General features: G+C 43.2%; 1 protein-coding gene across 1 annotated transcript in view; it reads right to left on the bottom strand.

Annotated features, from left to right (window-relative positions):
• Positions 1-24,521, bottom strand: part of RGS11 (regulator of G protein signaling 11) — a 786,758-nt gene that overhangs the window by 5,728 nt on the left and 756,509 nt on the right. The window contains exon 16 of the mRNA XM_075565212.1: positions 14,233-14,315. Within this exon, the coding sequence (XP_075421327.1) occupies positions 14,233-14,315 (83 nt within the window). The remainder of the gene's footprint in view (positions 1-14,232; positions 14,316-24,521) is intronic.

Raw genomic sequence — 24,521 nt, 5'->3', positions numbered from 1 at the left:
AAGAGATCCTGAATGCCCTCAATGGGGGCAAATGGTTCAGTGTGTTGTATCTAAGATAGGGATACTATCAGGTGTCCATGAGCTCCGAAGACCAAGAGAAGACTGCCTTTATCTGTCCGTTGTGATTTTATCAATTCACCCGCATGCCACAGGGCATTTGTGGGGCACCTGCCACCTTCCAAAGACTAATGGAGAAAACCTTGGGAGATCTGAATCCCAGAGAATGTTTGGTGTATCTGGATGACATCATTGTTTTTGGCAGAACCTTGGAGGAACATGAGACCAGACTCCTGAAGGTACTTGACCGCCTCGGCCAAGAGGGACTCAAGTTGTCCTTGGATAAATGCAGATTCTGTAGGACTTCAGTGACCTACATGGGACATATCGTGTCCGCCGAGAGAATAGCCACTGACCCCGCCAAAATAGAAGCCATAGTAAGCTGGCCGCGGCCCGATAATGTGGTAGAACTGCGCTCTTTCTTGGGGTTCTGCGGGTACTATCGTAGATTCGTGAATGGATATTCCCGTCGGGCCAAACTACTCAAAAGTCTCCTCAAAATATATCCGGAGGACACGGAACGAAAGGCGAACGCCGCACGGCAATCCTTCGGGGACAAGTGGACCCCTGAGTGTGAGCAGGCCTTCCTGGACCTGAAGCAGAGTTTGATGGCTGCCCCGGTGTTAGCCTATGTGGACCCCGAGCAACCCTATATCCTACATGTGGACGCTAGTCTCAGCGGACTAGGGGCAGTGTTGCATCAGAAGCGCCCAGAGGGATTGCGGCCGGTAGCCTACATCAGTCGCAGTTTGACGCCCAGTGAACAAAACTATACAGTGCATAAGTTAGAATTTCTCGCTTTAAAATGAGCTATCGTGGACAAGCTTCACGACTATCTCTATGGAATTAACTTCGAGGTGCGGACGGACAATAACCCCCTCACGTACATTATGACTTCAGCTAAACTGGACGCAGCTGGTCATCGTTGGTTGGCCGCGCTCTTCAACTACAATTTCACCCTGAAATATAAACCTGGCCCTCTGAATGTGAGAGCGGATGCCCTATCCAGAAGACCGGGACTGGATGCCACTCCCGACGACGACCAATGGGAAGAGATCCCCGGCCCCGGGATGCGTGCCATGTGCTGCACCGCAGCCATCGTTAATGACAAGTAGCGTTCTCCGAATTAAGGGTGGCGGACTCTCTAGGGTGTGCGTCTAAAGCCATCCCAGCTGCGTACTGTGACCCCAGCGGAATGCACATCACTCCTGACAAAATCATATCCTGGAAAGATATGATGTGCTACCAGGTTCGTGACCCGATAGCTGGCACCATCCGCCACGCTATCCAGAGAAATCGTACCGACCTGCTAAAGCATGCCCCTGGTGATATGGGGGGTATCTTGATGAGAGAAGCCGATAAATTCTAGATACGGGACAATCTGCTCTATAGGGTCGTGGATTATCATAATCATCCAAGTAGGCGACAGCTGGTCCTACCTAAAATGCTACAACATTTGGTGCTAAGGTCACTACATGACGAGCATGGTCATCTCAATACTGACAAAACCTTTGGTCTCATGAGAGATAGATTCTTCTGGCTAAAAATGAGAGAGGCGGTGGAGCGTCATTGTCGGCGGTGCAGCAGATGCATCCAACGCAAAACACTTCCCACCAGAGCCGCCCCAATGGGGCATTTGAAAAGCACGGGCCCCATGGACTTAGTATGTATGGACTTCCTGTGCATTGAACCGGATAGCCGGGGAATATGCAATGTGGTGGTCATCACAGATCATTACACTCGATATGCCCAAGCTTCCCGACAAAAGACCAGAAAGTCATCACGATAGCCAAGGTCCTTTGGGAAAAATACTTCATACATTATGGCCTTCCCAACAGACTACATTCAGATCAGGGCAGAGATTTTGAGAGCAAACTAATCTGGGAATTGCTAAAGATTTTGAATATCACCAAATCACAAACCACCCCGTATCACCCTGAAGGAGATGCCTTGCCCGAACGGTTCAATCGCACCTTGCTGGACATGCTGTTGACCTTAACTGGGATGCAAAAGACCGAGTGGAGCCGACATGTGGAAACGTTAGTACACACCTACAATTGTACCAGACACGAATCTACTGGCTTCTCTCCTTACTTCCTGATGTTCGGGAGAGAAGCTCGACTACCGGTGGATGTGTTGGGGGGGGGGGGGATATTTATTTATTTAAATGTATAGGACAGGTTTATTTTTTTTACATACAGAGTTGGTTCCTTCGGTCTGCGGGGACCTCTGGAGACCACCTGAGAGCCCATGGACACCCACAGGTACAAGGCTGCGGACCCACGAGAGACACCTGCGGGGAAGAACAGGGGTTTCACAGCTGTGGGGGCCTCATGGACCCTTAGGGACCACCCGAGAGCCCCAGACCCCCGTGGGAACAACCCGAGGACCCTCAGACACCTGTTGGGCTGACCCGGGGACCCCAAACACCCGCGGGCCCACTCATGGAGACCCCATTTGTGGCCCATGTTGACCCGCGGGGACCACCTGGAGGCCTTCAGACCCTGGAGCACTGGTACACTGTGGGGCCTGCGGACACCCGCCAGGACCACCGGGGACACCCGTGGGCCTGGGGTATGAACACTGTATGTAAAAGAATAAATTATATATTTATGGGAGGGCACAGGGGGTGGGTGGGTTATGTATTGTTTATTAAATATAGTGATGTTTATTGTGTGTGGCGGGGTGGGGGAAGGGGGAATTGTCCCCAAGCCAGGGTGGGTAGGCCTCCAGGTGGGTAGTGAGTGAGGGTGGTTAGGCTTCCCAAGTAGTGGGTGAGGGTGGGTTAACCCCTTAATTACTATACCGGTTAATGACCGCTAAGGTGATTAAGGGGTTAGGGTACATTACATTGGCTCTTTTTATTCTTGTGTATGTTTTGTAGCACTGGAGGGACATGGGCAGGATGAGTGTGGTGAGAACAGGGTTAATAAGACCTAAATAAAGGTGTTATACCACGCTGATTAACCCCAAATCACATTGGGAATGAAGGGGTTAAAAGTATTTGCACTGCACTGTTGTTTTTGCCCTTTCCCAGCCTTCTTAAACCCCATTTGCAGGCTATTCTCTGCCTACTGTAATAGAAGTGAATATTATGACTGCTATATTCTTTTGAGAAACAAGATGTAGGAGTGAGCGCCACAGCCAGTGCTGTTTACGGGAGGTCTGCTGTATCATATGAGTATCCATTTCAAGCTCTTGACTCCGTAACCACAAGTCAATTGAATAATTGGCTTGCGGTTAGATTTGAAGTGGTTTTACTGATAAAATGTATTCGTACCTTGTTAGTCCCGTAACTTGAAAGGCAGAAAGTCAATTGCTGTGGGAAGTGTGTCAATTGACGTGAGAAGTAGGTGAACTTGACTCCCCACAAGCTAGCCCTTTCAATTAAGGGGACTAACTCGTGAACGGAGGCACCCAGCACCCTGATTTTTGGTGTGCAAGTATAAAAAAGTAAAACACAAACATACATATATAAATTACAGTCGTGGTACACCGAGAACATTAAGTTTTATTAAAGTGTGTAAAACTGTGAATTTGAAATGTACAGGCAGGAACAGTTTTTTCTGTGAGCCCGGGAAAAATCTTCTGACATGTAAATATGTTAGGGGTGAATGAGCTGATGGTATTTTCCTTCCTGTACTTCAAAGAGGTCCCGCTAAGCCAGAGACCCAGAGATCTAATGAAGTGACAGGGATGAAAAGGCTCTGAGGCAGAGCACCATAATGTAAACATGGATAGAATACTTATAAGTGCCAGATCCCAGGCCATTGACACCTTGGGGCCAAACCCAGACTAAGGGGCGCCAACACAAGGGTGTATCCCAGGTATGCTAAGTTGCATGGTGGTCAAGCTGACACATGCACTTTGCACTCCGGAAAGCTTTTTTGCCGGTATTGCAAACTGCGGGCAAAATGGAGATTGGTGGGTAAACTATTCACACGGAGGGGATTGGGTGTAGATGTTAAGGATAGCCTGGATCATCCTATAACTGTTGCCACCGGACTATCCCCAGTGTGATCCAGATATGGTTCATGAAGTGACCTCGTTATGCAGGACTTCGGTCAAGCACAGCGGTCGCGGTTCCAGTACGCAATGGGTTAAGAATTTACCAAACATTTACCCCAAACTTCGGAATTCGTTAGCCCTGGTTACTCCCGAATGAATGTCTACGAACTTTAATGAAATTCTTTGATTTGGTCAAGTTATTAGATCGGCAAGTTGCAATCTAGCCACGGGACCTTTAAACAGAAACTGCATTTCTTGCGCTTTCTCGCAAAGGACAATTTATTTCGTTACCCATCCCAGTAAGTGTTGTATTAAGTGTATACTGAAGTTGTCGTGTGTTTGTCTAGCAAGGAAATAAATCACAATTTATTTTGCTCCTTGTTGTGTTCAATTGAGAATCCCAAAAATATAAAAAGTGTTGATAAGTTTGTGTCCACCGTGACAATGAGGATGAAGACGGCCTTCATCGTGGGTGCCTGGAAAGGGTGAGTGCAATATGTATTTACTGCATGTTTTGTGATTCATGTATTTTTAATGGGCAAATGTGCTATTATCCATATTTGGATAATAGTAATTTTGCCCATTACTGTAGTGTGTGTGTTAGGGGGCAGGGTGTATTTATTTACAAATATTGTTTATTTTTTGGGGGCACACCATTGGTACAGCAGGCCCGCTGGGACCCCCGGGGACCCCTGGACTCCCGCGGGGATCACCCGGTGACCCCCGTGGGTACCCCAGGACTCCCGTGGGGATCACCCGGTGACACTCATGGGTTCAGCCGGGGACACCAGCCGGCCTGTTGTATGAATGGTGTGCCTGCAAAAATGTAAGCAAAGACATTTTTCTAAGTCCTGCTCCTTTTGCATTTGCCTTTAGCTGGCATGCTATTCTCTGCGCGTTTTATAGCATGATCAGCTAGCTGTGCTTTGAGAATCGTGCTGACTGGCAGAAATCAGAGCATTTAGCTGATCGTACGAGCTTTGTTAGACTTGGCTGCGTCCAGGGTCAGCGCTTATGCGCTGACCCGTGCTGAGGCGCGTTCACGCTCAGCACTGAGCCCATGCAGCCACAATGAGAGTGGCTTCAGCAGGGGCTCGCGCACGCTTCCACAAGCGTGCGGAAGCGTGTGTCTTAGCAAAATTTTAGATTTGGCGCTCGCCGGAGCGCAGGGCCGGTCATGTGAGCGGTTTGCCCAATGAGGGCGAACCAGCTCCGTGACGTCACTGGCCCGCCCCCAGACATGCCCATGGATGGCGCATGCTCTAAGGCCAGGGAAGCACCACTTTCCCTGAGCCTCAGCGCAACTCCGCACGGGCGAAGTGTCTATGCCCGAGGCCTTAGATATTTTTCTTGAAAAACAGCCGTTTTAGAGCACAAAGTCCCTGTTATCACTGCTCTGTGAATCGCGCTGAGTGCAATATCACATTCTAAAACCACTTTGCGCTCTTAAAGCCACTTATCGGAGTTTAGTGCATAGCCCCCTATGTGTGATGGTAGGGGTAGTCGACCTTCAAAATAAAGGTGAAGCCCGCTGGCTGCCCCTAAAAACCATGTATAATTGGATTTCTGTGTCAGCTCTTGGGTCCAGTAAAGTGTATTAATGTATCCCGTGTAACTATGTTTCCTTACACTGTTCCCTGTGGGTTTATAAGCAAGGAATGTCCTCTGTGTTTAGGACCCCTCAAAGGAAATAGCTTCAGGACTTTGGGAACCGGTGTTTAAGCGTAGATGTTGGGGGCAAAAAGGGATAAAAATGATGTAAAGTGTTGCTGGCTGGTTATACCGGGAGTACTGTAATAATAACTGCATATAGTGCATGTTTGAGGGTACACGTCTAAGGTTAAAGACGTTGGGGCCTATGCACTAAGCACCGATATGCCACTTTTCGATGCCTTATCACCAAAAATTCCTACAGCAATCCAGTAAGCCCTGATATTTCGGCGATAAGAGACCTTTTCGGCGAGAAGCACTTATTGGCAGGTTTTTAAACTCGTGCAATTCTAGTAACCCCGATTAGCTGATCGCGGTTAATCGCGGCTCTAGAATTGAGATTTCCTCTCAATATCGTTCCAGGAGGAAGGTGGTGAGAAGCTTCCGAGAAGCGTCGAGATGGGACTTAGGGGAAAAAAAAGCATTTTTCCTGCATCGGGTTGATGCCAGGAGTCTCTGGAGCTGATATCCATTAATATCCGAACCGGAGTCCCCCGGCATCAATCCGATGCAATAAAAATGCATTTACAGTACAGGCAACTTCATTACGTTAGCGGCTAACCATTAAGGTAATGAAGGGGTTAAGGAACAACAACAGCTTTATTGGGGGGCAGAGGGAGTGAGTGAAGCAGCCCTTCATTCACCCCCTCTGCCCCTAATAAACATTACAATATGTACTAACCACCAATACACAACCCACCCACCCACCCACTGTGCCCCCACATAAAAGCATAATTTACTTTTTTATACACAAGATTGATACCAGAGGCTGGCGGGATCCCTGGGTGGTCCCCGCAGGTGTCCATGGGCCTCCAGGTGTTCCTCGTGGGTGTCTGGGGGCCCTCGGGTGGTCCCCGCTGGCCTGTGTTACCAATCCTGTTGCAATTGTTTTGGGAATACATTGCAATAAATACACCCCTCTCAAACACATACTCTACAGTTCAGTAATGGGCAAAATAACTATTATACAGATATGGATAATAGCTCATTTGCCCATTATTAAATAAAACACTTGCCAGCCAGCATAAATAAAGTAAATATACCTTTCTACTTACCCCTGCCTTCATGAAGGGCATCCTCGTCAGCATACTGCAGGTCCATGTCCCCCATTGCCAGAAAGAATACAAGAAAAAATACAATCTAATGGCCCCTAACCCCTTAATCACCTTTGCAGTTAATAACCGCTATAGTAATTAAGGGGTTAACTCACCCTCCCCTGCTACCTACCCGGGAGGCCTAACCACCAACCCCGGGACCACTATACCCACCCTATACCCATTAATTGGCATAGTGATACATCATACCCATATAATATGGGCATGATAAGTCACTATAGCAGCCAAAGGCCTTTCTAATCAAAAAGCACGAAGGCAAAAATATATAATAATAAAACATATACATAACCACCTAAACACCATAATTCAATAAATAAAAGCACTAGCCAACAGATCAATTAATTAATTTTAAACACTAGCCAATAAAACAATGAATGCATTTAAACCAGTAGCTAACAGATAAATTAATTAATAAAACTACTAGGCAACACATCAATTAAAACCAGTAGTCAACACAAAAAATAATTAAATAAAAACGCTAAACAATCAGAAAATGAAATCAAAACAAGCGATCCAAATTACAAACAATTTAAGCAAAACAATAAACAGACAAATAATAAACAACAATAAATATAAAAAAGGCTATTGCCAAAACAATGCATTGACTGTTACAGTATTTATCTGTACCCTAAATGGACACAGATTAATACATTATCAGTCAATGGGCAGTAAAAAACATAAAATAAAAATAAAAAAATTAAAAAAACTGAAAAAAATACATCTAATACATTGAATATTTTTACCTTTAGAAGTGTTGGCCCTCCAAATCATGGCGTATCAGGAAGCTCTCGTACCATGACGTCAAAAAGTCAATCCAATGCCATCCACCTTGAAGATCCGGAACAGGTAACAAAATTCTTCTGTCTTTTATCTTCCATCACAGTCTTCTTTCTTAATCTGAAATGATTTCTTTCTTTTCTTTAATCTTCTATCTTCATCTGTCAATCCATAGCCCCATAGTAAATCCACAACACAATGTTGTCTCGTTGGCAGCTTGAGGTAAAATGAGACATTAAGGCCTTATATTGTATATGGCCTGTGACATGACATTTGATGGTCAGATGGTGCAGCTCCAATCCGGTTGGATGCTGGATCATGTGTACGTCTACTTTTTCTTTTGTTAAGGATGTGAAGTCATCTACAAGGGAGGTACATCACATCCTTAGAACCACATGGCTTTATCACATGTATTAGAGCCAATGGGATTGAAGATGATCCCATTGGTTGCTGTACCATGTGATAGGTTACATTAGTTCAAAATGAGATGACGTCACTTTAAGGGATGATGTGGCTAATGCTGTTATTTATTGAATTGTGATGTTTAGGTACTTGTATATGTTTTAATATTGTGTATTTTTGGCCTTCATGCTTTTTGATTAGGGTGACAATTGGCTGCTATAGTAGCTTATCATGCCCATAATCACCGCAAAGGTGATTAAGGGGTTAGGGGCCATTTGATTGTATTTGTTCTTGTATTCTTGCAGGTATCGTAGGACATGGATGGTAGGGGTAAGAAAAAAGGTTTATTTACTTTATTTATGCTGGCTGGCTAATGTTTGATTTAATAATTGGCAAACGAGCTATTATCCATATCTGGATAATAGTTATTTTGCCCATTACTGTACTGTATGTGTGGGGGAGGGGGAGGTGTATTTATTGCAATGTATGTACCCCAAAAAAATTTGCAATAGGATTGGTAATGCAGGCCAGCGGGGACCACCAGAGGGTACCCAGACACCCACAGGGTCCACACAAGGACCCCCGGACACCCACGGGGACCACCTGAGGACCCCCGGTCATCCAGCGGGACCACCCATGGGGACCATCTTAGGGTCCCCAGACACCCACAGGGACCATCCGAGGGCCTACAGACATCCGCGGGGAGCACCCGGGGACCCCAGCTGGCTCTGGTATAAATCCTGTGTATAAAAAAAGGGGAACCCACTTCACTCACACCCTCTGCCTTCAATAAACCTCCAATTGTGCCTTAACCCCTTCATTGCCTTAGCGCAGTGTTTCCCAAAAGCAAAATGCCAGGTTGGCTAAAAAAACTCTCGAAAACCTAGGTGTTACGTTTTTGGGTTTTCGTTTTTCACGAAACTCTAAAATACGAGTAAATAACATTGAATCGGGACTATTGAATAAATAATTCAATTAATCGAGACGAATGACGCGCTCCATCCGCGTCCGCACCTCACCGCGCCGTTTCGGAGTCTAGTTGGTTGCGGCAAAGTAGCCCAACCAGAGGTGAAGCTGCACGGTGGCGGGAGAGACACACGACTTGCGATCTGGTTGCCAGTTGAAGCGCCATAGCAGTACAATCAGTCAATTTCATTGGGAAACATTCTGAGGTGCGGTGACGTGAGAGATTGTAGGATCCGGGTATCATGAGAACACGCAACACCCGGAAGTCACGCAGTCGCGTTGTAGTGTCAGTGTGTCTCAGCACGCGGGACGGACGCTCACTTTCCCAAGAACCGAGTCTAGACCTTTGTACAACTGGTTACGCAAACGGAGCTGTGATCTTTTCATTTACTGGACTTCATATTCTCTACATGTAAGTTACTGCTTGCATTTTTAGTGTATTTGTCAATGCATATTTACTCAACCTTAGTGCGGTTCTGTGCTTTTGAGCCCAAGAAGACGACGAGACAGCATCGGCTGGGATTTAACATGGGGTATTTTGGATTGACAGATGAAGAAAGAAGATAAAGAAGAACAAGAAATGGTGACAGATGAAGATAGAAGAAGGTGAGTAAAGAAAGAAAAAAGAAGATTGGGGTACCTGAGCCGGATCTTCATGGCGGATGTCATCGGATGCTGTTGGAGGCCTTCAAGGTACGTGAGCTTCCTGTTACCCCGGGAGTCGGAGGGCCACCACTTCTAATTGTAAGTAATATATTCAATGTTTGTAAATGTCTGTTTTTACAGGTTTATTCTTTGGATGTGTTTTTTTTATTTTTTGGGGAGGCACATTGACTTATAATATATTAATCTGTACCTCTTTAGGGTACAGATTAATACATTATTATGCCAATATTTGGGGGGCATTTCTCGGTTGGTATTGGAGTTGCTTTTTTGCATTTCATGTATTATGTGGATGTCATTGTTTGTTTTTTCATGCTTAATGTAATTAAAGGTTTGCGATTGGTGTTCATTTGTATTTAATGTTATATTATGTTAGCTAATGTGTTTTATGGTTAGTTCAGAGATTGTTTTAATTTATTTCTTTGTCTTTAATGGTTACATTCATTAATGTTGGAGTAATTCATTGTTTGGATTGGTTAGTGTTACTATTCATTTTGAGTTGGTTTCGGAATTAATTGGTTTGATTGAGTAATGGTTTAATTAATTAATTAATTGTTGATGTTGTAATTACTTCTATTGATTGGATTAGCTGGCTACTGTTTTTATTTAGTGACGTGTGATTTTTTGGAGTTTAGTTAGGTTTTATTATTGTGTGTCTTGTGTATTACTGTATTGTAATTAGGGTGCCCATTGAGTGCTATAGAGGCTTTTCATGCCCATATTATTATTATATGGGTATGATGTACCACTATACTACTCAATGGGTACAGGGTGGGTATAGTCAGCCAGGGGTGGGTGCTTAGGCCTCACGGGTGGGTGAAGGGGGTATTAGCCCTAAGGATGGGTGTTTAGACCTTGCGGGTGGGTAGCGGTTGGGTTAACCCCTTTATTACCTTAGTGGTATTAACCGCTAAGGTAATGAAGGGGTTAACTCCCCCCGCAACCCCCCCGCAATGCCTAAACAGCCACTAAGGGCCAAATTCCCCCTTCACCCACCCCCGCTAGCCACAGTATTGTATTGTATTGTATGTTTTTACAGTAAGCCTGGCACGGGTGTTTAACCCCTTCATTGCCTTAGCGGTTAGCCACTAAGTTAATGAAGTTGCTGTACATGCATGTTTCCTGCCTCGGATGCATGCCGGGAAGGTTCGGAACTGCTATTAATGCCTATCAGCTCCGGAGACCCCCGGCATCAATCCGAGGCAGGAAAGGGGCCTGATTTTTTCTAAGTCCCGACACATCGCAGCTCATCGCGGCCATCTCCCCACCAATTTACCAAACGTTTTGTGGTGAATTGGATTTGGAGAGAAGAACACCTTTTAGGGCTGCGATGGGCTGCGATAGGCCGCGATAGCCGACTCGTGGGTATCTGAATCGCACGAGTTTATCAACCCTCCGAAAATGGTCGATAAGCGGCTGATCGCCGCTCAGTTGGCGAATTTCGGATGGTGATAAAATTTTGCGTTGATACATGCCGTTATCGAGCACTTATCGAGGCTATCTGAATACGAGTAGCCATTTTGGTCGATAAGTGCTCGATAAGGGCCTTATCGAGGCTTTCTGAATAAGGCCCTAAGTGATGTCATTAAAAAAATCGGCACATGGTTTTAACAGCCTATCAGATGGCTGTTAAACCAGTTTGAGGCTAAATGTGACATCACAAGCCATATTTAAGGCCATGATGCCTCATTTAAGCCCAAGGAGATGACGAGACAACATCGGTTGGGATCTACCATGGGGCCTTTTGGATTGACAGATGAAGATAGAAGATAAAGAAGATCAAGAAATTGTGACAGATGAAGATAGAAGATGGTGATTAAAGAAAGAAAAAAGAAGATTTGGGAACCTGATCTGGATCTTCATGGCGGATGGCATCGGATGCTGTTTGAGGCCTTCAAGGTACGTGCGCTTCCTGTTTCCCCGGGAGTCGGAGGGCCAGCGCTTCTAATGGTAAGTAATATATTGAATGTTTGTAAATGTCTTTTTTTACAGGTTTTTTCATTGGATGTGGTTTGTTTGGGGGGAGGGTTGGGGTGGGGGAACATTGACTGATAAGATATTAATCGGTACCACTTTAGGATACAGATCAATACATTATTAGGACAATATTTTGGGGGGCATTTGTGGCTTTGTATTGCTGCTGTTTTTTGCAATGTTAGTTTATTATGTGGATGTAATTGTTTGATATGTTTCTGCTTGATTGAAATAAAATGTTGGCGATTGTTTTTCTTTTTTAATGAAGGATGTATTGTGTTGGCTAATGTGTTTAATGGTTGTTCCTGATATGTTTTTTTTTTTTTTTTTTTGTAGTTTAATGTTTCAATTAATTCATTAATTAATTGGTTTAATTGGTTATTGTTACTATTAAATATGAGTTGGTTTAGTAATTAATTGGTTTGATTGGTTACTGTTTGAAATAATTCCAAGTTGTTTTAGGAATGAATTATTTTGATTGGCTAATGGTTTAATTAATTAATTGGTGATCTTGTTATTGCTTGTATTCATTGGATTAGCTGGCTACTGTTTTAATTTAGTATACAAACAAAAAAGTTATCTATTGGTGCTTAAATCTATTACCAAATGGTAAATAAGTGACTTACAATAAGTGCTTAAATAATAGTGAAAATTCAAACTCTTAAAGTGAATATGCGATATAGTGAATAAATATATAAAATAAGGTGCAGCTTCAACCCTTCATGTAGATTGCTTTTCCTCAATCCAAAAGTGTCAGGTATCCAGGATGTTTGTGGGGAGCACAGATATATATGTGGAAAGAAAAACACAAGCAAAATAGTGCAAATATGCCTTTAAAAAAACTGGATATTCAGTGAGTTCTTAGTAGAATCCAGAGATATTTGTACTTACAAATTTCCCAAAGTACACATGTACATAAGGGTATCTTTTATCCCGAAACAGCAGCTTTCACCGAGATGTATGTATATATATATATATATATATATATATATATATATATACATACATACATCTCGGTGAAAGCTGCTGTTTCGGGATAAAATATATATATATATATATGTATATATATACTGGGACGTTATCGGAATAGAACAGAAATACAGGACATAGCGCAGACTGTTCAAATTTTATCTTCTTAAAATACAAAGTATAAAAATGCACTCACATTTTACAAAATATAATCACGCATTTAGGATATAATATCCGCACCAACAGAACTCTGCTTCCACAATCTGTATGGCGTGTGACGCCTGCTTTCACGTGTCTGGAAGGGAATCCCTCAGGCTGACTGGAGATCGAGCTGCAAGCAGACAGATGTCCTTGGATACGCCCACCTCTGACGTCACTCTGATCGTCACGTCTCCAGGAGGCGCCTTCCAACAGCGTGGAGTCAGGAAAGGTAGTGCAGACCAGTCTCAGCTCATGTGTCCCTCTGCTCACCAAGGCTGGATTACACTCTATGCGTTTCACCTATGCAGGTTTCAACAGGAGACTCCACATATATGTATTGGGGGGGTTGGGGTATATTTTTTATATTTATTTGGTGGTTGGGGTATATTTTATTATATGTATTGGGGGGGTCGGGTACTTTTATATGTATTGGGGAGGTGGGGGTATTTTTATATGTAATGTGGTGGTATTTTTATATGTTTTGGGAGGACATGGGGAATGTTTTATACCTGTATGTATTGGGAGCGTCTCGCATATTTTAGTATTGTGTCCAGTATATTTGCACACACCCCCTGGCAACCCTAGCCGCTTCCCCCCCCTACCCCCAGCAATCCCAACAGAAGCTGTGACGCGCTAATGTCAGAGGGGCCGGCGTGCTGACATCAGAGGCTGGGACAGGAAGGCCTGCATCTGATACAGAGTGGTGGCCCGGTCGCGACCGGCAGCCATCATATTTTGTTCCCCCGCCCCCTCCCCCTTTTGGCAGACCCCCCCTGTTGACGGCCCTGGTGCAGAGGTGATTAGTCAATCTCAAGGTCTGGGTCATTATCTGACTGCCAACCCAGTCCAGCATGTTAAATTGGCCATGTCTCTAACTATCTTAGTACAGTACAAAGGTTTTGAAATTAGGTATTGCTGCACTCACTTATTTATTCTTTTTCTGATATTACTGGTGCTGGAACGGAGGATAGCACGAACCCCTTCACTGTTAGAGACATGCATAAAGCTAAGAGACAAGGTGATCTCCACCACACAGAAAAACTTTCACGTTTTGATATAAATGACTTCATCTTATGTTCTTTTTATTTTGCAGTTAAACACTGAGCACAGTATTTGTGGGGAATACCCTTCATGAGGTTGTATGACCCATTTTATCTGACTGAGGTGATTCCAAAGAAACATGGTGCTCGGTGTTTAACTGCAAAATAAAAAGAACATAAGATGAAGTCATTTACACCAATGAGTGAAATTATTCTGTTTGCAGAGGATATCACCTTGTCTTTTAGCTTGAACTATCTTAGTACCTAGAAAGGTGTTTAACTCCAAACTGAAAATTGGCAGGTGCATTTCCTTTTTGTATTAATAATTTTGTGAGTAAACCTTTACAAACCTTTTCTTGGTCTCTGGAGGGGTAAATGCTTGGCTAAGTAGGTTCTTGTACATACCAGATTTTAGATATCTTGGATATGAGTCCTGAAAGGCAAGGCAAAAGGCATAACATTATACAGGCGAAATAAATAATCTTGGTGTTGATTCTGCTCCCTCAGAATTGAAGACCGTGTTTGCACCATATTCTTTAATGTTGAATGCTTAATTAGCTCTACAAAGTCTCCATTACCAAGAGAGCCCCTATACTTCAATGCACACATTATACCAAATTATCTTAAATTAGGGAGGAACAAATAAGGGAAACAGTCATAATCACTTTTATACTGAAATTGTTGTCAAATTGAAAACATTATTTTGATCAGTCATATTGTAACATGTCATGACATAATACCCATCTGCTTAGCTGTTCCCCACACAAATTCACTACCTGGGCTTGGTGGTGATTGGCAGATAGAGGCCATCAAACCTGGGAAATTTGCGACTCAATATTTATTCAGACACAAATGTCCCATGGCAAGATTGATGGTTGCCATTAAAGTCCTGTCCAATTAAGTCTAACCCTGACTATATCATTAGCTTTAATACACAATCATCTATTTTAATCAATACATTCTGGGTCCTTGCAAAACACAGCCATTTGAAACCCAGGTTTGTTGAACCCATTACTTAATTGCTCTGTTGTAAACATCCTTTGTATAATTTATGTTGAAAAATGCGAGTTTGGTACAATATATTATATATATATATATATATATATATATATATATATATATATATATATATATATATATTTGTTCCAAATGTTTTTATTAGGCAAAATTCAAGATTACACACATATGATAAACAGTAGCAGTCTAATAAAAAAAATGTAAGAATATAAAAGAGCATTGCCAAGAGATGCGAGACCTCTGGACCACACTGTGGGCTAGTGAGTGTGATGTCAGAAAAAGAGAGAAAAGAGGAGAGGGTGGGTGAGGGGGGTAGAGGGGGAAGGAACTTCTCCCCAGTTGCTAAAACCCATCAATCTGAGCTGGGGACTATATTTCTCCTTTGATTCTCAGTTCATTGGATATTTGGTCTGGGTTAGTGACAAAGCCATAAAATCCCAGACCTTATAGTATCCCTCTGTCTTACGTTGAAGGAACGCTGTTAGTCTCTCCATCAACATAATCGCATTCACCCTTCTTTTAACCATCTGCTTAGAGGGGGGTAGTACCTTTTTCCAGGAGAACGCCACCTCACATCTCGCCGCTGTTAAAATGAAGGAGATCAATTTACTAACTGGCGGTCAATTTTTTCTATTGGCCTGCTGAGTTGGTAGGTCAGTGTGACCCACTGAGGAATGGTGAGGTCGGTTACCTCTTTTATTAAATTATGTATTGTGAGCCAAAAGTTCTGAATACTTGGGCATGACCACCAAATGTGGGCCATGGCCCCTCAGCAGCCTTCCATTGCTCAAAAAGTCGGCGACCACCCTGATCCCCCTCGATCTGAATTGTTCGATCTGTTTTGGTTCACATCCTGGGGCGAATTTCGGGTTGTTTATAATTGTGGTGAGTTGTGAACCAGTGGACGAGAGTTTAAATTTGGTTTTACATTTCGACCAGACTTCCCAAGTGTGTCTCATCGCCCCTAGTTCAACTTTGTGCACCATCATATCCCTTCTATCCATAGACCAGAGGCAGGCTGGCAGAGAAGGCGTCTTGGCGTAGTGGGACTCGATATCTAACCAGCAATATTGTCCCGGGTCAGCGTTCCACACTACTGCTTGTCTTAGCTGAGCCGCTCGGTAGTATTTTAATATGTCTGGCACTCCTAGGCCTCCTCTTATTCTGGATGACAAAAGAACTGACCTAGCGACCTTTGGTCTTTTTCCCTTCCAAATAAAGTTAAACATTCTGTTTTGGATGTTCTTTAGTTCGGAGCCAGGGACATGGACCGGGAGTGTCTGAAAGTAATATAGTAATCTAGGGAGTATATTCATTTTCACCGAGATCATTCTCCCTATCCATAAGATCTGGTAGGTTTACCATTTATCCAGATCTTTTTTAATTTTCCCAAGCAGGGCCGGGTAGTTATATCTACAGTATATAATGAGTGGTAGTTTCCAGATACATTTACTCCCAGATATTTAATGTATGAGGAGCTCCACCTATAGTTAAAATTTAGTTTAAGCAGTTTAGCTTCTGGCTCTGATAAATTTAGATTCAGGGCTTCACATTTGTCATTGTTGATTTCATAGCCTGAAATATTGCCAAATTCTAATAATTCTTTATTAAGATTAGGAAGGTATGTCTGGGGATGAGTTAGAGTTAGAATAATATCATCGGCAAATAACAAGATTTTGTAATTTGTTTCGCCAATTAGTACGCCATTGGATGTTTACGCTGTCGTGGATTTTGGCTGCTAGGGGTTCAATGGTCAGAGCGAATAGGAGCGGAGATAGGAGGCAACCCTGCCTTGTGCCATTTTTTATATCAAAATTATTTGCTGTACTACCTGGGAGTTTAACCACCGCAGATGGGTTGCGGTAGGGTGCCTGGACCCCCTCTAGAAATGAGTCTCTGAAGCTGAATTTCTGTAAAGTTTTGATAAGAAATAGCCAATCGATTTTATCGAACGCCTTCTCTGGGTCCAAAATCAAAATGACTGCTCTGGTGTCTGTGAGGTTGATATGATCTACTATATTTATTATTTTGCGGGTATTGTCTGTTTTAGCGTCTTTACTGCGTCTGTCAACTCTTCCTGTGTTATTTTCCCATGAGTAATTGATTATCTTCCTCTGTTAAAGATGGGAGGCTACAGCTATCCAAGTAGTCCATGACTGCTATAGATGCTAAAGTCCTTACATTTCTATCTTGGGTTTTCAGATTGTATAGATTAGTATAAAATTTTGTAAATTCCTCCGCAATCTTTTTATCATTATATATTATCTCGCCAGACTTGTTCTTAATCGCAGTGATTTGGGATCTTTTCTGTACTCCCCTAAGCTTGCTAGCTAAAAGTCTGCTGACCTTATTGCCCTTATCGTAGTATCTCTGGTTAGTCCATTTGAGGGCTTTTTCTACATCTTCCAGTTGGATTTTTTTATCTCCTTTCTGGCGGCGGTAAGAAGTTTGTAGATTTTTCCTGATGGGCTAGATTTATGTTGCTGCTCCAACTTTATAATTTTCTCTGTCAAGTCTTCTTCCTATGGGATGCAATGGAGATGAAGTTGCCCCTGATTGCTGCCTTATGGGCCTCCCAAAGGTACCGCTGGTGATGTAACCGAACCTGAATTGAGTGTAAAATATTCAGAAAGGGCTGTTTTAATTTCTCTCTCTATTTCTGTATGATTTAGCAAGGAATCGTTTAGTTTCCAGTTAACGGTGCTTGATTTTTTGAATGGAACAGAGAGGGTTAGTATAATAGGGGTGTGGTCCGACCAAGTGATTGGGCCAATGTCCGAATTTGAGGAGGCCTCAAGAACATTTTTGGTAGCCAGAAAGTAATTAATGCGAGAAAAGGTCTGGTGGGGTCCGGAATAAAAGGACTAGTCCCTTTGGCCCTGATGCTGGGATCTTCAGATGTCCACTAATGAGAACTCCTTGAGAACGGTTCTGAATTTTTTCCCGGTCTTCTGGGAAAGTACCGTATGTGGGCGATTTAGAGGAAGCGATTTATCCTCATTGGGGTTTAGAGCCATGTTCAGGTCCCCTCCCACTATCATTGAGGATAGATAGGTACACTGGCGACACACTTTATTCGAGCTCGGCTAGTCCCACGAATTCGGGTATACCCGGGTGTATTGAGGTTTGTGACTGTTTTCTGCCCGAGTGCATTGGGTTATTTTCCAGCAAGGATTGAAGCATTTTATTCCCGCTGGCTGCAATACTGCACAGTATATATATATATACTGCATTACAATTCATGAATTTATGCCATCTGGTAGACACGCGAAGCATTGCAGCCTATTAAATCCTAATCATTATCATTTAACAGATCAGCCGCCCATCAGCCAGGCATGAACCCAGGCTGGGAAGGCAAACGCAACGGGGCTTGTCAGAGGTGAGGAGCGGCGCATTCCAGGTATCTGCCAGGTACATACTGGGTATTTGCTCGAATAAAGTGTGTCGGTGCAGTAGGGTCGACCTTGTCTAGAACCATTTTTAGAAACTCTGCCTGATTTTCGTTAGGTGCATACAGGTTGATCAGGGCGATCGCCGTGCCGGAAAGAGAGCCGTATACCACTAGAAATCTACCCCCTGGATCCGAAACCGTTTTGATATGATTGAATGGAGTTCCTTGGCGAATTAGAACAGCAACTCCTCGCTTCTTACTACTATATGACGAGTAGAAACTCATTGGAAAAACATTACTAAATGTTTTGGGCGGTTCATGATCTGTGAAGTGCGTCTCCTGAAGAAATATCACGTCTCCTTGAGATCTTTTCATCTCTTGGAGGGCAAATTTACTTTTTCTATTGTTTTGTAATCCCTTCACATTAAGGGAGACACATTTGATTGGTGTTTGACTAGCCATAGTCATTATTTTTAGTTGGTAGTCTTAGGACCTCTCTATTCCCACTAGGGAGGTCTTTCGAAATTACTATGCAGAATGGGTTAGAGTATGTTTCTTGGGTAGGGGAGATAAATCCGTAGCTTGTTTCTGGATCAGCGGCCTGGGGAGAGTGGGAGGGGGGCAGTGGGTGGGGGATAAGATCTGCTGGGACAGTGTCACCAGATAAAGAGAAAGTAGGAAAAGGCCTGCGGGAGGCCTCCATAAAGTGTAGCCGGGGTTAGCTACCGGCATTCGTGCTTAAGGCCCGGCGGGGGAAATCCGACCTGTGAACATATACAAGCAAATTATGCTCTTCCTTGTATTAGAGCGACCGGGTTGGATGAGGCGGGAGGTAAGGAGAGTATATTTATGCATACAGTTGAGTTGGTGCGTTGTGGGTCTTTGTGTTCTGGTGACCGCAACATTTCTCTTAGCCACATTTTATACTTCATATAACAGTAGTACAGTTAACACTTCTGGTAATAAACATGGGGAAAGATCACCATACATTTAGTCACTAGTGCCTAACCTTTGGGGTGCGAGGGGAGGGGATGGGAGGGGGTGCCTATATACATTTTCCTCAATTAACCAATTGTTCATTAATATGGAGGTTATGGCTTCCTCCTGCGGCAATACAATTGAAATTGATCCTTCCCTGGTTAACACATATGCACAGAATTTATTTAATACCTACAGCCGCGGCCCCTTTTGTTCTCCAACATCACCGCATTTTTCCGGGATTTTTTTTCGAATGCCACGCACTTTACCGCGTTAATGCCGCATTCTGACTGCATTCATACCGCATTCATGTTGCATTCACAGCCGCGGTTGATGCGCGGTTAATGTGTTTATTGATAATGGTTCGGATTTAATTGGTTGCAATTCTTCGCGTGTCCGCCAGATGGCAGATATTCACGAATTGTAATGCGCATGCGCTTCAGTAAAGTGTTGACTTGCAGGTGTTTCGCTTAATACCACAGTGGTCTATTGTAAATTGGCCTTGGGACTGAAGGAAGAGGTTACAATAATCAATTTAGGTTTTTCATATTAAAGAAAGACAAGCACCAGTTTCTGGTCTTGTTATTGTCCAGAGATTCTCGCCATGAGTGTACAAGTGCAGCCTGTATTCCAAAAACCCGACAGAACATACACTTATTTAATATGGGCTGCAATTAATGCAACAGATGATAAGATGGCAACAGTTGTTCAAATGTATCAGTATTTTATCGAAAACTATGACTTTTACAAATTTTCACCAGATCCTCATGTGTGGAAGCGTGCAATAAGGAAAACGTTATGTAGCGATCGATGTTTTTTTCGTATTGATCCCGATTTTATTGGAGGGTATTGGTGGGTATCACCGGGTTTTTCCTGTATCTATGATCATGCAGACGGCAAAAGGCGAAAGGTCGTGTTAAAACCAACTAAAAAACGTCAGTCGCTGGCAAGCAATGCGCCAGCACCAGCACCGGCTTCCAATAACGGTCCGACTGTCAGTGACAACCCTTGTTGTCTGTCCACGCATGGATACCTGCAGCCTGAGCCGGATTTTCCATACAGTTACGAGCAAGCTTGCATGAACCTAAGTGATTTCCAGCCTCATCAGCTGACTACAGGTGTAGTAGTCCCTGTCAACGATGTGTATGATAAAGAATACTGGACTGGCAGTAGCCCTGCGCCAGCTGATTGGGAAATTCTATGGTGAGTAATATTGCCGTATTTTATTCTGTTTTTTTTATTTTGAAAATATCAATACCAGTGCGATTCAAAAGGCAAGCGATTCTCCTGTAAGCAATGCAATATCATTGGCTGAGCGGCTTCTACAGTAGATACTGCACAATTGGTGAAAAGCTAGGCGCATGCGCATTGTAACCTTCTTGAAACGCATATGCGTGTCATTACTTTGGCGGTAGGCGCATGCGCTTGTGAACAGGAGACGCCCCCCGAGAAAATTATTGGTGGGACTGACTGTGGGAACTTCTTTAGGGGACTGAACATTACAGTAAAACTTTCCTTTTGTTTTTCCTCAGAAATGAAAACTTTGTTATCTCATGCGGGAAAATGGCAAATGGGGGGATTCCGATGGATAATATCACTTTGTGTAACAATGCCTGCACATTGCTGAATTGGATTTAAAAAAACATGTACCGGAGTCTACAGTTTAGTGGCTGTTGTTATTGATTAGGATAGAATACCTGAAACAGTATGCTGATGTTTTCAGACAGTATACAATACTTTTTTTTATATATACTGTATAATAAACCCGAAAAAATAAAAACTATGCATTTATTCTACATGTATTCCAGTACTTATGAGTATTCTATACCCATACAGCATGTATTGCCTACAGTATACAGTACAGTGTGCCTGGACAGTACTTTACATTCTAGAAACACTGTATTTTGTTACAGTATAAAAGGAGACAATGGAACAATTTAAAACAAATCAACATTTTCTTTTATTGGTGGAGTAAGTACAAAAACATTTATTTACAAATACTGTACAATGTAAAAACATTTTAAGTGTACAGCAATTCAAAACATCAACAGGTGTATGGTTTACTGCTACTGAAAACATTTATGTACAGAAAGCCAAAACATTTACAGTCAGTCAGTATGGTTTACAGTCACATGTTGTTATTAAAAAAAAATCTTTATTCATAAAATATACAAAACGCAACATTTCCTTTATTAAAGCACAGCAAGTCAAAACATTTACAGTAGGATGGTGTACAGAACAGTCAGTCAGGCCTGCACAACTCCAGTCCTCGAGGGCTGCAAACAGGCCCGGTTTTCAGGATAACCTTGAAAACCGGGCCTGTTTTCAGCCCTCGGGGACTGGAATTGTGCAGGTCCTGTGTGTAAAGTAAGTAAAAACATTTCTTTATTAATACAAGTTAAAACATGCAACATCTCCTTTATTAAAGTACAGAAAGTCAAAACATGTACAGTACAGGACAACAGTATGGTGTTATTAAATTTTTTTATTTATTCATAAAATATATAAAACGCAACATGTCCTTTATTAAAGTACAGTAAGTCAAAACATTTACAGTAGGATGGTGTACAGAACAGTCAGTCAGGCCTGCACAACTCCAGTCCTCGAGGGCCGCAAACAGGCCCGGTTTTCAGTATAACTTTGAAAACCGGGCCTGTTTGCGGCCCTCGGGGACTGGAATTGTGCAGGTCCTGTGTGTACAGTAAGTAAAAACATTTCTTTATTAATACAAGTTAAAACACGCAACATCTCCTTTATTAAAGTACAGAAAGTCAAAACATGTACAGCACAACAGTATGGTGTTATTAAAAACATTTCTTTATTCATACAATATACAAAACACAACATCTCCTTTATTAAAGTACAGCAAGTCAAAACATTTACAAAAACATTTACAAAAAATAAACAACAGTTGAACAGTCACGCAAATGCATACCCCACCAGATTGTCCTTCCAGGGCCCATGCCTTGTATGGCGCAAAATGCTATTAATTGCATCTCGAATGCTTTTCATTAAAGGATCTGTAATTGAAAAATAGTGCCGCAATGCCTCCACAATAGTCTTTGTTAAATTTTCAGGAAGTGCCTTTTTTTCGCGATTTCCTTCATAGTTCACTTTCTAGGCCCACTCGCAGTACACCAAGTAGGACACGTGGTGCTTAAAAATTAACATGGCATACTTGTGGGGTAAACCAGCACTCATCACCCTATACTTCTCCGTGAGTGGATTGGGCAGCTCGCGCAGGATGATGTCGGGCACCGTATCGATGCAAGCGTATGTAGGTTGGGTTCTGGGAGCAAATGTGCTTCTATGAGCGGGTGTGCTTGTGGCGGCGGGCGAGGGTAGGTTGTCTGGGAGGAAGCTTTCCTCCTGTCTTGGTCTCTGTGTTCTCTCCCGGCGTGGTCTTGACGGGGTTGTCATGTTATCCTCCTCCTCAACGGCATACATGTACACAAAATCTTCTGGTGGAGGGGGTGCGCTTGCTGATAGAAGGTGGTCGAAGGTCCCATTCATCACATCCATGCCACCCTCCTGCTCCGGCGTCGGGGATAAAGGGGCATGAACACCGAGCAAATGATGTATCCCCGCTATGTCAGTCTCTATCTTCTGCATCCGTTGATCCATAGTTAGCATGGTCTCCAGAAGCAGATCTATCTTTGCCAGCACAATAGAGTTCCCGGGAATATCCACACTTAACCCATTCAGCATGCGGTCTTAAGAGCTGGTTCTTGTGCATGGCGTGCCGTGGACATCTGGGTGGATGGGTTCCATGGAGAGAAGCGGCAGCATCGCCGAAGAAGGGTGGAGTAGGTGACCTGTGGCTTTCCGGGAGAGGAGAAGCGGCAGTGTCGTCGAAGAGGGATGGAGAAAGTGACCCGTGGGTTTCCGGGCGAGAAGCGGCAGAGTTGTCTAAGCGCAATGGAGAAAGTGACCCATGGTATTCAGGGACACCAGCGGCAGCGGCGTCGAAGAGCAGTGGCGAAGATGGCCTGTGGGTTTCCGGGAGAGCGGCGGCAGCGTCGTGGACGAGTAGTGGAGGAGATGGGCTGTAGATTTCCGGGAGAGCGGCGGCAGAGTAATCGAAGTGTATTAGAGGAAGTGGTATGCGGGTTCGATGGGTTGGCTGCCATTTGTTTTGCGTTGAGTGTACATCACCGTATTTCTTCTTGACATAATAAGGCTTACGTGTATTGAAACCCTTAGTCTTTGGGGTAAGCAGAAGGTTTTCTTTATTAGCCTTAGCCTGTCGCTTTGGCCTTGGCTTGGGAATGGCTCCTGCCTTACGCTTTTTCTGCGTGACAGGCACGGCAGAGGCGAGTGGCTTCTATCGTCCGTAGAATCGGGGTTGATCCATGGAAGCAGATGGCACAATGCAGTATCTGGACAAGGGCAAGTTCAGATAAAGATCATCGAGTGGTGGGCTATGCAAAGTGTGTAACCTTTTATGCATGGCGACGAGGTACAGGTGTTGAAAGTGGGCATACTCAAATGTGAGTCATTAACGTATAAATACACCATCCATTTTGTGGATTCACTGCACATTGAATACACATCGACTAAACATCGAATATACATTCTTGTGTTTGTATTTCTTTCTACTCGCAGCAATGCATGTAAAAAAGATTTCAAAGGATCTCAGCATGAGAATTAAGGCGATGTACACGAGCGGACACCGAATTCCAGATATCCAATGCTGGTTAGCTGCTTCTGGCCTCGTTGTGCCATTAACCACCGTGTGCAATCATGCACATGGAAAAAACAAACAACGCACGAGGACACCAATGGTAACTAACGCGTAAGTATATTTATATAACTATATAATACAGTATATCTATCATTGTTTATATTGCTGCATATTAATAGAACAATATATTGTGTAGATCTATCTAATTTTATAGTTATTTCGGTATATTTATATAACAACAGTGTATATATATTGTTTATATCACTGCATAATAATAGAACAATATATTGTGTAGATGTAATGGTAGCTTTGAGACAGGCTATAATAATACACACCAAATATAACTGGGTTGAACTGGATGAGACTTAGATATGATAAAATATAATTTATTCCTTGAAAAAGGTGAACACACGAGATATACAAATAACAGACAAAATATGGACACTTACTTAAAGGTTGGGACAAGAAAGCCATCAGGATACAGGATGGGCCATTTCTTCCATAATTCAGTTTCAGATGTTGACATCACAGCAATACATGAATATCATACATGAAGACACATGAGGACA

This window comes from Ascaphus truei, chromosome 11 (genome assembly GCF_040206685.1).
Source record: "Ascaphus truei isolate aAscTru1 chromosome 11, aAscTru1.hap1, whole genome shotgun sequence".
Taxonomy (NCBI): domain Eukaryota; kingdom Metazoa; phylum Chordata; class Amphibia; order Anura; family Ascaphidae; genus Ascaphus; species Ascaphus truei.
Note: the sequence above shows the minus strand (reverse complement) of the source record. Positions and strands in the feature narration are given on the sequence as shown.